At 36.6% G+C, this 16,321-nt stretch overlaps 1 protein-coding gene across 9 annotated transcripts in view; it reads right to left on the bottom strand.

Moving 5' to 3' along the window:
- Positions 1-16,321, bottom strand: part of LOC113108284 (tensin-1-like) — a 242,767-nt gene that overhangs the window by 139,356 nt on the left and 87,090 nt on the right. For all 9 annotated transcript variants that reach the window (XM_026271224.1, XM_026271220.1, XM_026271223.1 and 6 more), the window contains exon 3: positions 3,993-4,030. In XM_026271224.1, the coding sequence (XP_026127009.1) occupies positions 3,993-4,030 (38 nt within the window). The remainder of the gene's footprint in view (positions 1-3,992; positions 4,031-16,321) is intronic.

Below are 16,321 nucleotides of genomic sequence, written 5' to 3'. Positions count from 1 at the left end.
TCAGACTACACAATAAAGCCACATCTGACATATTTGACTAGATCTTTTCTCACACCTTTTAATTCACACTGATTTCCATTTAATTAATTAATTCCATTTAGCACCCAGCGTTCATCATGCTGACTCTCCCCGTGGTGAACTGGCACTGTACACACGTGCTCGCCGCCAGTGTCTCACATTAGCTCTCTACAGCTCATGGCTGGGCTGGCCTTTGAGTCAAACGATTCATTTACTCTCCCACTTAACCTCACTTGCCTATATTTACAATCACCCAGAGACCGTAACTTCATTTTCCAGCCTTTGGAATTCAAATCAAGTCCGGTCTCACGGACGTGCCTAAACTCGTCCAAGCCCGTGTTCAATGAACCTGCTGTGAACCGCTGCAGTCATTTCCGACCCCTTGTGAAACCAGGCTAAGCTGTCGACAGAAATGAGCAATCGTAATGAGAGAAGAAGAGACGTTGGAGAAGGTGAATTTGTTGTGATTGGAGCTGTCTGACCTGCACAACCTTCCGTTACCTAAGACACATTTATGATGCGAGTCATTCTTCAGGCTGAAATTTATCCCAGCTCTCTTAGCTGCCAAAAGGCCAATTCTCAAACAAGTATTTTTTTTAATCTACTTTTCCCTGTAAAAATATCAAAAAATCCTTCTAATAGATACAGTGCAATCACATGAGGAGCAACACAGAATAAGACTTTATTTTGTGTGTATGTGTGTATCTTATCTTACTGCAACGGTCAGATACTGTATTTTAAACAAGTGAAAAAAAAAGTCCTAATATTCTATGCAATGTTGTTTGTCAAGTAAATATATCTTGACTGATGGCATTTTAGATGTTTTTACTGGAAAACAAGACAAAAAAAAAAAAAGAAATATCAATGTTTCTGGTCAACATTGTAGTCATTATGTGTATTGTAGGTGGAGGTTTCTTTAGCATGTGTCTGTTAGCAATGTCATATTTGTGTTCACGTGCCATTTGTCTTGTTTCCTCCAACATTTCTCAGAGCAGAGCCAGTTAGCCGCGAAGTCTGGACAGTGCAAATGGTCTGAGCATTTGTTTTCTGTGGCAGAGGTTAGACAGCAGCCACATCTTATCTAAATATTGATGTGGAGATTTATGAAATTGCATGTCGGTGTGGAAAATGTCCATCTGACAGGGGCTTGAATTATATAAATTGCATGGATTTGTAGTGGGATGTCAACATGAAATTAAAATTGACCCTATTCATTTTTATAATGCACAATCCTAGACTTACTGTGACAGTTTGCTGTACCCTTTTTTTTCCCCCCAAGACATTTTCAGAAGAGAGGTTTCTTTACTTTGCAGGGTTCTTTTTGCAGTTCATGCAGCTTTTCACATTGACTTTCAAGTAATTTCTGTAATAAAAACAGGAGGAATCCAGAGGCCAGCTCTGCATCACTCATTGTCATTTTCATCTTTTATCTAATGACAGAAAACAAAATTGCATCCATTCTTGGATGATTTGGTCGGAAATTCCTCAGTGATTCTGGCGAGGGAAGTTGTTACACGTCTCTAAACAGATCTGGAGCATTTTTTGAGCCTTAATCGCAGTTTAATCAAGGGAGCTTCAGGTTGTCATAGCTGTCCCCCCAAATCAGACACAATCTATCAAACAAAAACCTGTCCTGCTGCTTTTTTTTTTTTTTTTTTTTTGGCTTTTTTCTTTGATGATCTCAAAGCGCAAGACTGTTATTCTGCCCTCCCCGATGCAATTCAAGAGAAGAAGTGATACAGCGCTCAGCTCTGCTTCAGAGATGCACCCGAGCTGAATCGAATGGCGTTTGGATATGAAAATATATGACGCACACTTTCCTCTCAATAACGAAATAAACAACAACAACAATAAAATCACAGCAGTGTGAAAGCAGCAGTTAAAAATGCATCTTATTACACCGATGTGGATGTTTGCACGAGCTCTGTAAAGCATTCACGTCACGTCTATAGTATTTTATGCAATACCTTAAATCAAGCAGCTTTATGTTATTAAACATTATTATAAAATATTTGATTAAACTGATAGTTTGGTTTGCAGAGATCAAAGCTTAATCTAGCTCAGGACTGTTTTGATTGTCATAAACCAGTAAGGTATTTTAAGAGAGATTACTCTACCAGTTAAAGGTTTTTTGAATGGTAACGTTAAGATTTTTAATGTTTTTACTTTTCTTTTTTTTTTTTTCTTTTTTTTTTTTAAGAAGTCTCTTCGGCTCACCAATCCTGCATTTATTTGATCCAAAATACAGCAAAAGCATTAATATTGTGCAATATTTTAATTATTTAAAATAACTGCTTTCTATTTGAATATACTTTAAAATGTATGATAAAAAAGAAAAATGCAAAAAATTCAGCCTTGAAATCACAGGAATCATTTCACTGTTTTTGCTGTACTTTGGATCAAATACATGCAGGCTTGATGAGCAGAAGATACTTCTTTAAAAACAATGTTACTGTTAAAAAATGTTTGACTGGTCGTGTATATGACTGGTGGTGGGAAGTTGTGGCCTAGTGGTGTGGGTTCGAATCTCAGGCCGGCAATACCCACTGCTCCGGGTGTGTGTTCACAGTGTGTGTGTGTGTGTGTGTTCACTGCTCTGTGTGTGTGCACTTTGGATGGGTTAAATGCAGAGCACAAATTCTGAGTATGGGTCGCCATACTTGGCTGAATGTCAGTTCACCTATATTGTGAATAAAATTGTTTATCCAAAAATAAAACATATAATCACTTACCTTTATTTTGTTTCTTATCCATATTATATACTTACGAAAGGAGATGTTAGGCAGAATGAGGTGTCATTCAGTTAATTTTCATATAGTAATTAAATGGTAAATAAGAAGGTTTCTCTGTCATCTCATTTTGTGTGTCAAATATATTTATTTGTATAAATTAATTGTATAATAATTGTAATTACTTAATAGTATTTCCCAAAGCTGAAGTGATTAGACTATCTTTTATTTATTTGTTATGTATAACAGTATTTTAACTAATTGCAAGAGCTGAATAATCAATCAAATTCTATTGATTAATCAGTTAAATAATCGACGATCAGTCGATTAATCATTCGAATAATCGTTACATTAATCGATTATCAAAATAATCGTTTGTTGCAGCCCTACCCTACATCCTGTCATTTAAGTGTACCCTACATCCTCAAGTGTTTCTGAACGCCAGTGTACACTGATCTGCAAAGTAAACTCGGAGCTCCAAAAAAACAAGCACCCCTTCGTACCTCTGGAATTTCCTGTGGGTGCAAAAAAGAGGCACAGCAGTAGGTAGGACTAGCTGCCCAACTCAAACAAACACACATTACCAATATACATAATAATAGCAGCCATATGGAGTTCAGAGTAATCAGCGGCTCTGTCTCAAAGCCTAGTGAGCTGCCTACATAGGCTGTATTTTAAGGCACCTCTTAAACATAATTGCTCCAAAAGTGTTTTTTTTTTTTTTTTTTTTTTTTTTTTTTTAGTGATGCCATAGAAAAGACATTTCGGGTTCTCTAAAGAACCTTTCATGAACAGTTCTTAAAATTATCTTTTTCCACTCTTAAAAGACCTTACAAAACAGTACTATCATACAGGAAAGGTTGAGGGGCTTTTTTTGGGAAGGGTATTCTAGAACAAGGAATGAGTTGGCCAAGCCAAACATGTCCTGGGACAGCATGCAGCTGTTTTTTTTTTTTTAGATTCCAGAGTACGCCAATGCCCTTCCTCTACCAGAGGGGCTTGAACACTATCAAGGAAAAAAAAATATCCTCTGTGATAAGATTTGTTTGGTATCCAGACAGAAATGTGATGGTGGATTTGACAAAAGGAGCCTAACCTGTACAAGCAGACACAACCATTTAGGGCAGTCCTTCAGTCTCTCAAAGCACAATTTCAGTATTACAGACATTCATTTATATGCAAAACCTGTAAAAAAAAACTTTTTCAAGTGTCTAATAAAAAAAACAAGCATCTTTTGTTTCTTACCTTAACCTCACACTTCCTGTGGCAGGCTATCCGGCAAACTGCAAAGAGACAAAGAAAAAACAAGCCATTATTCTTACACATACTTTATAAAATCAACTGTGCATTTTAACAACTTTGTTCACTATTACTTAGGGGTGTAATTAGGATTTAAGTAAATTGTGTGCTTTCTACAGCAAAACAAAACCAAATAAAATACTTCAAAAATAGTTTTTTTTTTTTTTTTTTTGCAATAAACAGTGTATTACATTCACAAGTGTTAATAGTGTAGTCTTGCATAGTCAAATCTTATGATAATTCACAGTTATGTGAACTTTAGCTTGCTAAATTCACACTCTATGACAATTTTTCAGACAAAAGCTCTATTTTTAGGCTTAGAAAAATTCCAAACCAGTTTTATTACCCAAGTTTGGTACCAATTACAGAACAATCTACCATCTTCATTATTTGGATCTTGATGGTTTTAGAACTAGCTGCTGGCATATAACCTGAATTAAAAAAGGTAAAATAAATAAAAGCAATAATAAATAAATAATTTAAAAGTATGAAAATTTTAATAAATATAATTTAAAAGCCTAATATATATTTGAATAAAATAAGTGTAACATTTTAAAATGAATGAATTAATGATTGAATGAATTAATGAATGAATGAAATGCATGGCAAATTTGCCACATCCAAACCATTTGCATTTTTGCAAAATACTCCAAATCAATCAGTGTTTTTCAATGAAATCAAATTTGTACTCAGTTAATTATTTGTTACTCAAATGTGATTTAGAAAACTGATCCAGTTGAAATAGTCTTACATATTCACAGAGTATTTGTGGGGCCCAGAGAACATAAAGAACCTCCTATTCGAGCCCATTCCAATCCACCTCATCCAGGTAGACCACACTTCAGCAAACAGCGGCCCAAACGCTCCTGCTCTTCTCACACAGAGCCCACTCTGTTCCTCATGTCTGACCTGCCATTCCACAGAGAGGGGCGGAGCCTCAACAACAGAGGGTCTACACACCACCGAGGTTTCTGTAGTCACTAAGGTGATGAAATGTCTCCAAAGCCACACCTAATATCTCTCAAACTCCTCTAATGGCAGACAGAGACAACTACAACTTTTTTAAAACCTAGTGAGCTGCCTTGTTTTACATACTGCCTACATAGGGAATAAGTTGTTATGTTTCAGTTGATTGAGTGTTCCCAGAGACAGTTTATAAGAGACATGCCACTTCCTCAATCCTCAATATAACTACATAAGGAAAACCCGTAACGGCAAAGATGGCAGTTGTGTGCAAATGTCCCACCCCTCCCGCTGGAAAGCCAATCATCTGCTTTTAAGAGTCAAGCCGGGAAAACATTTAAACCTATCGTCTGGTTCCACTGACGTATGCGCACAGTTGAGGAACGCTTGCGCATGCGTAGTAAAGTTATAACCTGTGGGGAAAAACCTTATTTTGGGGCAAAGTCATCAACATTTTTCAGCTGTTTTTATCATATTTCACTGCTGTTTCTATACATGCTGTTTTTATGTCCCGGTGACCAGTGAAAGTGCAGTTCTGACTCTCTGCCCATTCATTTAGATAGGAGCTGGTCTTGTTATTCTGAAATAGCTACCCGGAGGCGTTGCCAAGATGGCGGCCGAGTGGCACGACTTGCCTGAAACGACTTTGGTGTTCCTCACATGGTGCAATACAGCAATATTTGAGCAGCAAAACCGTATAGGACATCAAACAGCACAATCTTGCTCCCTAGCTTCTAAAGTCTGTATACGAAGCTAGGCAGTAAGACTGTACTCTGGGAACACATGCATGAAAACACCGGACTGGAGGCTCCTACTACTCACAGATTCCCTCAATCCCAGATGATACCTTTGAGAGTGTGAAGCTAAAGTGCTTTGGGACAATCCAAATTTCAAAGAGTTTAAAAATATGTGCTTATTCTGGAGCAGATGCTACCTTCTGTAATATTGCCTTTTTCCTGTCTTGGTTCACATTTTTCTGTGCATACGTTATATTTGCAGTGTTTATTTTCTTAACTCAATGGTTTAGTCTTTGAGAAAAGTATAGAATGTCTCAACAGGGTAAAATTGGCCATGGGAGCCTTTCAGGAGTCGACTGTATTTTAGCTTCATGTCCGCATAGTTATTGGCTTTTTCATTTCAGGATATTTTCATTAGCGTGTGATCCGCCTGTTTGGGAGTGTGTCGGATGGGAGACAGTTGAGGAGTGTTTCATTATGGTGTGGCTTAGTGGTTGAAAATCTGGACTAGTTGTGTAAAAGGGTTGCAGGTTATGCATTTGGCAGACGCTTTTACTCAAAGTGACTCACAAGTTGTGCATTCATCACTTTGTCAGGTTGTGTGTTCCCTAGGAATCAAACCCACGACCTTGGCATGGCTAGAGCCATGCTCTAATAGTTACAGAGCTACAGGAACATCTACCCCAGAAAAAGGTGATTCATGAGCTGCCATCATTGAGAGCAAAGCACTTAACCCCAGATTGCACCAGAGGACTGTACCTGTAAAACAAAGTTAAAAAGAGGCCATGCTTGATCGTGATTCTGCGTGTGTAAGATGTGTTCATCTGTAATGCACCGCCTCGAGTGGCTTGATGATAAGTCACCAATGCATTTATAATTAAGTGAATCAGCATATAAACCAACCATATTGAGAGAAATGGCCACTGAGATGTCCTAAAGCATCTTTACAATGTACACAAGCAGTACTATTTATATAATTCTTTGAGTGTAACATAATACTATATTATTGGAGCAAGTTTTTCTACTTTAAAATTCTACTTTGGTTTTCTTTGTAATTATTTGATCACATCGATACAGATTTCACAGCGATTTAAGATTAAAAACGGTTTCGGAGTAATTTTTTAGTGCATTTCTTCTAGTGTCTTCACAGTTGTGTGATTGCTTTAATATGTTTTCCCACATCTATTATTGCCAGTCATGTTCCTTTTCTCAACGGATGCACAAACGTGCCCCATGTGGGCTTCCCAGCACGTTTCTGCCTACACGAGCCCTGAATAAAAGATCAGGACTACCATATTGGGTGTGAAAGTGCATTGTGGGGACTGTACGTGGGTTTGCCTTGTTAGGAAGTCAGGTCTTGGTGTATAAACACTGCGAGAGGCAGAAGAGAGAGAGAGGTAGAGGGTGTGTGAAAGAGGATTAGGAGGGGGCTGCTTAATATCTGACACAAGGACTTAAGAATGTTCAAAAAGAGAGGGAGGAGGAGGAGGAGCGGGTTGGCATTTCACATGCTGCCCTTGTGTAACCAGCAGTGGTCCCAGAGGGCTGGGCCGTGCCGGGCTACACAGAGAGCACAATCACAGAGCCGGACCACGAGTTTCCTCAGACACAAACACACTGGACGGCACTCCAGCAAACACACACACACACACACACACACGGACCACTGCAACATGCTACAATCATTCTCTCAAACCAAACGGGTCCCCTGAGTGCCGCAGTGCCAGATGAGGGTTTAGCGTTTTGGCACACTCAGCACTTACGACGGAACAAATGTCAAACGCTGGCAATTTTGTTATACTGTGGCAGATAACGTCTTTAAGTTATGCACACTTGAGAGAGACTAAAGAAATTTTTAGTTTCGAGAACATTTAGAAAATGTCTGCTTTTTTTGTTGGTTTGCTTTATAATGAAAACCAGTGAGGTCCAACTTTGTTTTAAGCGCCAATGTCCTTCAAAACATCTTCTTTTGATTATTGCAGATTTTCGATTTGGGGTGAACTATCTCTTTAAGAAGTGGATGGAGGATGGATGTTTTAGAAAGAAATTTCACAAAATAACAAAAACATTCCAAATGATAATAAAACAGAAATAATCATCTGTGATGTCCTTCACTGAACCATCCAACAATACACCATACCAAAAAGGCTATATTTGTATATATACACTGCACTCCCTTTCACCATTCTACAGTTAAACCTCAGTAAACTGACGACAGCATACACAAACACTAGAGTAAATATTGAACTGTGTGCTGTTTTCTGCACTGGGCTCACTGTTTTGGGAATCTCTGGCATTATGATTGAGATCTATGATTACTGTGTGCTTTCATGTCTGTGACGTATCAACCTGTCATGTAAGGAGCACAACCCATTTCACAGATAAATATCATATTTTAAAAACACAGACACACATTTAATTATCTATCTAAATGAAGAAACATCACAGACCAAACTTTTTATGTTTTGATATCTTAAAATGTATAAATAAATAAATAGAAATTTACCAAATGTATCTAATATTCCAGAGATGATTCCAAAAGTATAACTTCAGTAAGACAATAAACACACACGCAGTACATGAAAACCCGCAGTGACACGCATAAGAAGCCTATTATTGGTGTAAAATGTGTGTGTGTGTAGTCTGTGTGTGTGTGTGTGTGTGTGTGTGTGTGTGTAGGAAAACTCATGTGTGACCCCATTCTGTCCATTCAGAACACTCTCTATCTACTAAGTGTGATGTCAGGTGTTACAGTAACTAAGAAACAACATGGTAAGCTTTAATATCCTGTAAGGACTATTTCCCACTATTCTCTGATACTCATCTGGGGTGGATTCCGTGCTTTACTCCACTGCAGCATTGAATCAACATGCTTTCTGAGAGCCACGCTCTCAAATCGCTGCTACATTTGTTGAAACAGCTGCTGAATTCAACACATTACAGCGCTTATGTAATAGTATTCAGTGGTCACTCTTCAAAGTGTGTGCAGATTTGTTTGCTGTTTTTTTTTTTTTTTTTCAGAAAATCAGAGTGTGTTGTGGTTGGTGGACTCTTTTTTTGCAATCTAAAAACCGTGAACATGACACAAACAGGATCTCTGATCAATTTAAAGGCTCATAATTTATATTCTTGCACTGTCTTCTAGTGGCAGAAACAAATACTGCATGCATTTATCTGCAAACAGCCTTTGGACAAAATACACTGCAGCAAAATACTCATAAAGAGTCTTTTTTCATATATTTGTTGCAGAATTTAGTATAATGACTAGTCCATGTCAAATAAAGTAAAATTTGAAAATTTGCAAAATAAATGCACCAATTGTATATATCTTGTATTTATAATTATAATATTTATAATAATATAATGTATAATATTTTTTAACAGTCTGATTTGACAAGTTTAATATTTTAATTAAATCCAGCTATGTTTTGTAAGGCAAGGGAAAGCTAGAAGAATAGTTTATAGAATATGCTTTTTTTTTTTTAGAAGATCAGATCATTTGGCTAATTAAGTTTTTATGTGTTATTTAGCTCATATGTATTGCATTCACTGTCCATTAAGAACAGAAATTAAGCTTCCCAAATATCATTTTTTTTTTTATTATTATTATTTTTTTTTTAACAGATAAAAAAATTACACACCTAAAGCTCATTATTTGTTCTTTAATTTGTTGTAGTAGTGCAAAAAAAAAAAAAAAAAAAGCTTGTTGTCTTTGGTAAATTATTACAAAAAAAAAAAAAAAATTCAGAGCAAAACTGCTTGAATGTGCAACATTTCATAATTCTGTATGACTTCCATCAAAGTCCATAAGTAACACAAGGAAAGTATGTGTGAAATATAGACATATATAAAACCAACCAGAAGATGTCAGCATCTCACTGGTGTGTTTAACCTCAAATGATATTTGGGGTGCTGGACCCTCCAATTCAACATAATGGCTCCAACTGAAAAACTGCCTACTCAGACTGTCTACAGAGTTAATAAGTCATCAAAACCTCATCAGATGCTTAAACAACATCATGTCTATTAGGATGCCTCCTTATGTCTGCCATCATTGCAGATTATCAGACGTTATGGTGCCTTAGAAGGTCTGCAACCAGATTCAATAAAAGACGCCTTGTGCTAAAAACTCTAATTCTGGTTGGTGACGGAGCTTTAATTTCACACCAGATTTCTCAAGTAAAGGCTTGAACCAAAATGTGTAGGTTTTTCATGAATATATTTTCAGCTGTTGTAATGTTAAAAGATTTAAATAAGCACAAACAGGAGGAAGTCCTGCGCGTGTTTACTGCCATACCAAATGGAAGGTCATGCTGAGACGGGGAGTTTTAGCTGATTAAAGTAATGATGTTAGACTCAGCACAGAGCTCGTCTATCAGCGGGGAGAAATTAACGGTCGTCTTCATCTATCTGCTTATCTCATTTCACTAATGCTGCTCCAGGAGAGGAGTGGCAACTTCAGGAAGCCCTAATGAGCTGTAGTGAGTGGTTATGTAATGTGTGTGTGCCTGAATCACAACGGCAGTGATGGATGGATGAGAAAAAATAAACAGTGCCTGATGGACCTGCTGTGGGAAATTTGTAAAGGTGAAGTGTGATATTTAAGAGCAGTCAAACGAAATTGCAGTCTGTTCATTTAAAACTGGCCCAGCAGTCACAAAACTAACTCAGACAATGATGTGCCTGAGTTCTAGCTCTCAAATCTGTTGGGTTGAGCAATGCTGATAAAAACTAAGGAGTCCATGCAAGGTATTTTTTTTTTTACTTTTTGACTTTTTCTTTGACATTTACTTGAAAAGCATCACTGCATACTATTAAGATATTAAGTTTTGAAATAATACATCTATTATTTGTGTTAATTATTTTGAAAAATGGAATATAATTTAAAAATAATACTTCAAACAATCTTGCAGTGCATTAATACAAAATACACTTATATTCTAGGATTGATAATTAGTCTTAATATTTTAAGCAGCGTTTTTGAGTAAATAAGGATAAGCAAAAGAAAAAAATGATATATTAAGTTATGTATGCTTAAAATGCATCAGAATTTAGTTTTTGATTTAGGTTTTTTTTTATTTAGTTTTTACTTTTTGATAGTTTTTTAGATTTTTAAACAAGAATAAAATATCTGCCAATGGTGTAAGAAAAATTCACTTAATTGTAAAGGAATAACCTATTTATTTATCTTATTGCATTGACACATAGTTTCTTGTTTTAAGCAAAACTCACTTTATTTTGATAAATTTATTGCTTTAAGAATATTTACATATTTGTAAATGAACAAATGTTCTTGTGAGTCACTGAATCATTCACTGAAGTGATTCATTTAAAAATAGATTCATCTAAGAACAAAACGCCACTACTTTTTGTTACTCAAAGACATGCAGCAGTCGGTTCTGCATCATTTATTTGGAACTGTTTTCAAAAATATGCAAAGAAACAGACAACACGGTGTCTAAAATATAGGTTACTCACTATTAACGTCTTGTCTATTGAAAACAGTTCCATAAACTAGGCCAATACTGTAATCATGCTGTTGTTCTGAATATATAAGAATTGGACAGCTGGAACAATTAAATGATTATTTAGCATTCTTAATTCAAATTTGTGCAACAATGTTTTTTTCTGGAATTCAGATTTGGAAAAAAAAAAGTTTCAAAAACTGTAACTGCAGTTACTCTCTGCTGATTTGTTATGCTGCCAGTGTAAGGTCAAATTGACAGTGCATTGTGGGATACGGTGCAGTGTACTGTACTTTGTTGTATATTGCACTTTTCAATAATTGTCATCTGAATATCATGAAGTCTGGCTTTTCTTTGCAAACAGAAAATCCTAGTAATTTGCAAAGAATAAATACTTCATACTGCAAAAACAGTAAGAGTATTATGTTTATATGCTATTCCAAACTATTCCAACTAAACACAAGGCACAGAAATTGCACATTTCCCCTTTAAAAGATGTGTGCTCCCTTATTTCCTGAACAGACTCCTTTGTGTAAACTGGCTTGGACTTCGTTAGATTGTGTGTGTCCGCTTGCATGTGTTTGCCATGTGTGCATGCACAGGCACACGCACACACACACACACACACACACACACGCACACACACACACACACACACGCGCACACACACACAAATCCAGTCTCTTCAAAAGCAGCCTGCACCCCTGAGGGTGATCAGGGGAGATTTTGCATTTCTTTCTTAAGAAGGAAACCAGTCTCAATGTCCAGAGGCAGAGATGGAATACTAATGAAACAGCAGAAAAGGCTATTTTTACGTACATGTTTCCCCTTGACATCGTTTCATATCTCTGGGTCACCGCTGTGCCTGAGGTGTTTATGCTGGCGAGAAGACACGCCAGATCAATTGATGCCATTGAAAAGCAAATGAGAAACAACAGTGAGTCATGACAGAGTCAGGCAGGCTGCTTTCACTCTTGCAAGGAAACGCGTCCAAAACTGTGATCGGCTGGAATGAAAATAATCAGATGAGATCATGTTACAGGGCGGGGGGCTCAAAAGGGGGGCAAATGGTCCATTCTCTATCCAGAGAGGTGCTGCTTAAATTTGCCAAACGTTGGCTGCTGGAGATACAGCTATTGTACTCTGAACACACAGCAAACTTGAGCACTACTGTAAATATGACAATTTTAATTTAGCCATTCAGACTAGAGTTTAAATATAGAATAGTGCAACTCATTAGACTAGTTTCACAGACATCCTGGAAGACATCCAAGACTGATTTGGTTAGAGCTTGTGAGTTTAAGTGAGTTCAAACACCTACATTGAACTGATTCATAACGGAGTCAATGATTCATTTGCGGCATCATTCAGAAACACATTGGTAAAAATCTAGGATACAAGTAAATATTACTATATGAATTTTGTTTTATGTACATGAATAGTGGAATGATGAAAAATTATGAATAATAATAATTTAGATTTTTGTGACATACTGTGACATTCCAGCAGGTTGTGATACTGGGGGTGGGGGCGTAACGGTACGTGTATTCGTACCGGACCGTTTCGGTACAGGGCTTTCGATACAGTGCACGTGTGTACCCAATGACCGAAAGCAATATTTAGTGTGCGGAACATAGGTACATTTTCGTGTTTCCACACGAATATATTCGGAAATCTCCGCGTTCAGCGCAAATCCCACCCTGCAGCTGATTCTGAAGTTTTCAAAAGGCATCACGCGAGTGTGAACATCACTACAACTAGGAAAAAACTAACGTAATTCGAACGCAGCTCCCGTTGGCATTTAAACAGACCTTTGCTCTTAATTCCGATCGGGCCAACCCAATAACGAAATCTGAGCAGGTCTAAAAACTGAAACTGTTGATGCTGCACTTTACACTTTGGAAAAATATATTTTTTTTTTAAATATGAGCAGGCCTATAGGCTGGGATATATATATATACCTAGCCTGAATGCACTGTAAGTCACTTTGGATAAAAGTGTCTGCTAAATCCATAAATGTAAATGTAAATATTTGAAGTGCCGTCTTTAAGCCTTCAAAAACAATCCACATGTCTGCAATTAATTCAAGCACTAAAAACGACAGAAACCCATATTAACTTTGCAGCTGAGTTCAGTCTGACCTGCTGTTCTCAAGTCAAGTGCTCGACTGTGATCAGGCCTGCAGACTGCATGCTTTATTTACCATTAGATGGGACACAGCTGTCTGCGCTAAAACTGCGCTCATTTATGAGCATCACGGCAGGATTCTTATCTCCCCAAAGCTTTTAAGTGCAGGTATGGTTCCTTTCAAACTAAATTTACTCAAACAGAGACAATTCATATATCAGCTCAGATCATTTGTAATTTCCTCCATCTACTAGAGCATGACAAGTCAATACGGCCAGATTAACAGCTCATAACACTCAGTCAGGGTGATAGCAGATAGACACTTACGATTAAAACAGTATCACTGTCTTAGGGATGTTCAGTTAAAATATAGCATTAGCCTATACACATACTGTATATACCAAATTGAGATTTAAAAATGTTAATCGAAAATAAAGTTCTAATAATCAATTAGTTAATAATCAACACTCCAATAAAAAAATTATTGCATTTACACGTTTAAATTGCACATAAGGCAGGCATTCCAATTCGTTTAAATATAACCATTTAAATAGTGACGGTAATACCTCTAACACTTCTTTTCATAACAGATTTATTCAAACATACATCATTCAAGACAACTTATATAAAAAAAAGATCAATAATGTAATATACTGCATATATTTAGCAATATGCTGCTCTCTAGAGTTATTTTTCTATCTTATTAGCGAGCTATATACATCGAATGGCTTTCTTGAGATCAACGCAATGTTACGTGACAATGTTTGCAAACTGTTTTATTGACGTCTTGCCGTCGTTATTGAACGATTACACTGGTCATTAAACGTTTCAGTAAGTCAGTAGTGTTCAGTAGTGTTTCCGTCAACGTAGCTTCTGATGTTCATTCATGTTTAGTTCATGCTGTAACTCAAAGCAAAAAGTAAAAAGATTATTGGTTGACGCGTGAGGCGACTACACCGATCTGTCACGCCAATTTAAAGAGCACCAGAGCAATATTAAATTAACTTATAAAACTGACAGAATTTGAAATCATATCGTACAAAATGTAACAATGTAGAAAGATTATTGAGATTATCGCCTAGGAAGCCTGCTACAAATTACGTTTAGTGAAGTTTTGTTCAGTCACTTGACGCCCATTCAAAGCATCCCATTTGCCAATCCAGCCACAAAGGGTCCCATAAACCTCTCTGTCCTGAACTTTCCATCTCAAAGCCCTCAGATATCAGAGGTCACTAAGAGGACTCGGTCCTTTGTGTTGTGATGGACATGCATTGGAGAAAGCGGCAGGTTAACAGCTCAAACAATCAGCTAACAGTCTTAACTGTCTTTAACTCAATGACTCATTACCACTCAGATGGGACACACTCCCCAGAGACACGTGACAGAAAGACAGATCTATCATTCTGAAAGGAAATCATTGCCCATGAGGATCTGCACAATCAAAGACTCAAGTGCTAATGGCTTTGAGCAGGTTAACGCCAACTTCAGATGTGAAAACAGAAATACACCAAACAACGTTGACATAGACATCACTCAAGGCTAATAAACTCCCATGATAACTTGCTTGTCTAAATAAGCACCAAAATGGAGATCTGGTTTGCCAGAACCCCAGCAAACCAGATGAACACGCACTTTATACTGTATTTCTAAGCTTGAATGCTTTTTACCATGACCTTTGACCCAATATGAGCACACAGTATGTCCTAACATTAACTATTCAGCAGAAGAACATGGTCAAGGTTGAGTAATTCATCAACGGGTAGGACAAAACAATGAGATAAAGTTCCAGTCAGATCATTAATACTTAATTATAGAAAAGACTGACAAAAATAAACTATCAAATGCATCATGATGACCAGGACCTTTTCTGACCATTTCAACAAGATCCTTATTGATCCATGTTGGTGTTTTTAAATAATACTAATTTTAAAATGTATTAAGTGAAAAATAAATATACAATAAACACATCAGGCCATATCTGTCTTAAATTGTTTAGTTTTGCAACATTTTCTGGATAAAATTGCAAAAAAAAAATTTTTCATTGCATTTTATTATATAAATATGAACAGTTTAATCAGATCTTGCAGTTTAATTATGTAAACAAAGTAAAGGTTTTATCCCCAGTATGCTTTAAACAGAGTATAATTCTATTAAAAAACTAGTGATTCACGCAATTAATTAAAACAATGATATGAATGTTCAGAATATTTCACAGGAGACCAAGATCTATGACCAGGATATCTTGTATCTTTTTTGTTTGTTAGCGTTAGTAATAATAATAATAAAGCAAGGCTTTGGTTGTAGAAATCATTTTACTATAATAATATACTAATCAGCACTATAATCACATTATTATTTTGCTGATGGTGTCTTTCATTTAAACATTATGCAATATACAATAAATATCTGTTTTTCTGAAAGTGTCTTTCTGATAAAATTTGAAAAACAATCCATATTTTTACTGCTAATATATTAACCCACTTAAATGTACTTAATACAGATTGTTTGTTACATTTTAATTATTTTAGAAGGATACTCCTGTCAGAATTAACTCAACCTCATCTCATCCCAAACCTGCATTACTTCCTGTCCTCTGTGGAACACAAAGAATGATATTTTGAAGCATGTTTGTAACCAAACAGTTTCCATTCCCCTTGACTTTGATTATATTTTTGGCCATACAATAGAAGTCAGTGGGAGCTGAAACTCTGGTTACCAACATTCTTATAAATATCTTCTTTTATATGTTCCACAGAAGAAAGTCATACAGGTTTTGAATGACATGAAGGCGTGTAAATGAGACAGATGCCTATATGTATAGAAACGGCCCTGGTGATAACTTCGCTTTTGGTGGGAATCTTGGCTCTAGTGCAGAAACGTCACGCGTAAACCCTGCTTTAACTTCTTGACCTCCCATGATGGAAGCTGACATTCCACTCCGGCTGAATCTTTCCCACAGCAGGACTCAAATCAGGTGAATATC

The sequence above is a fragment of the Carassius auratus genome, chromosome 9 (genome assembly GCF_003368295.1).
Source record: "Carassius auratus strain Wakin chromosome 9, ASM336829v1, whole genome shotgun sequence".
In the NCBI taxonomy this organism is placed as follows: Eukaryota; Metazoa; Chordata; class Actinopteri; order Cypriniformes; family Cyprinidae; genus Carassius; species Carassius auratus.
This window is presented reverse-complemented; position numbering and strand designations above follow the sequence as displayed.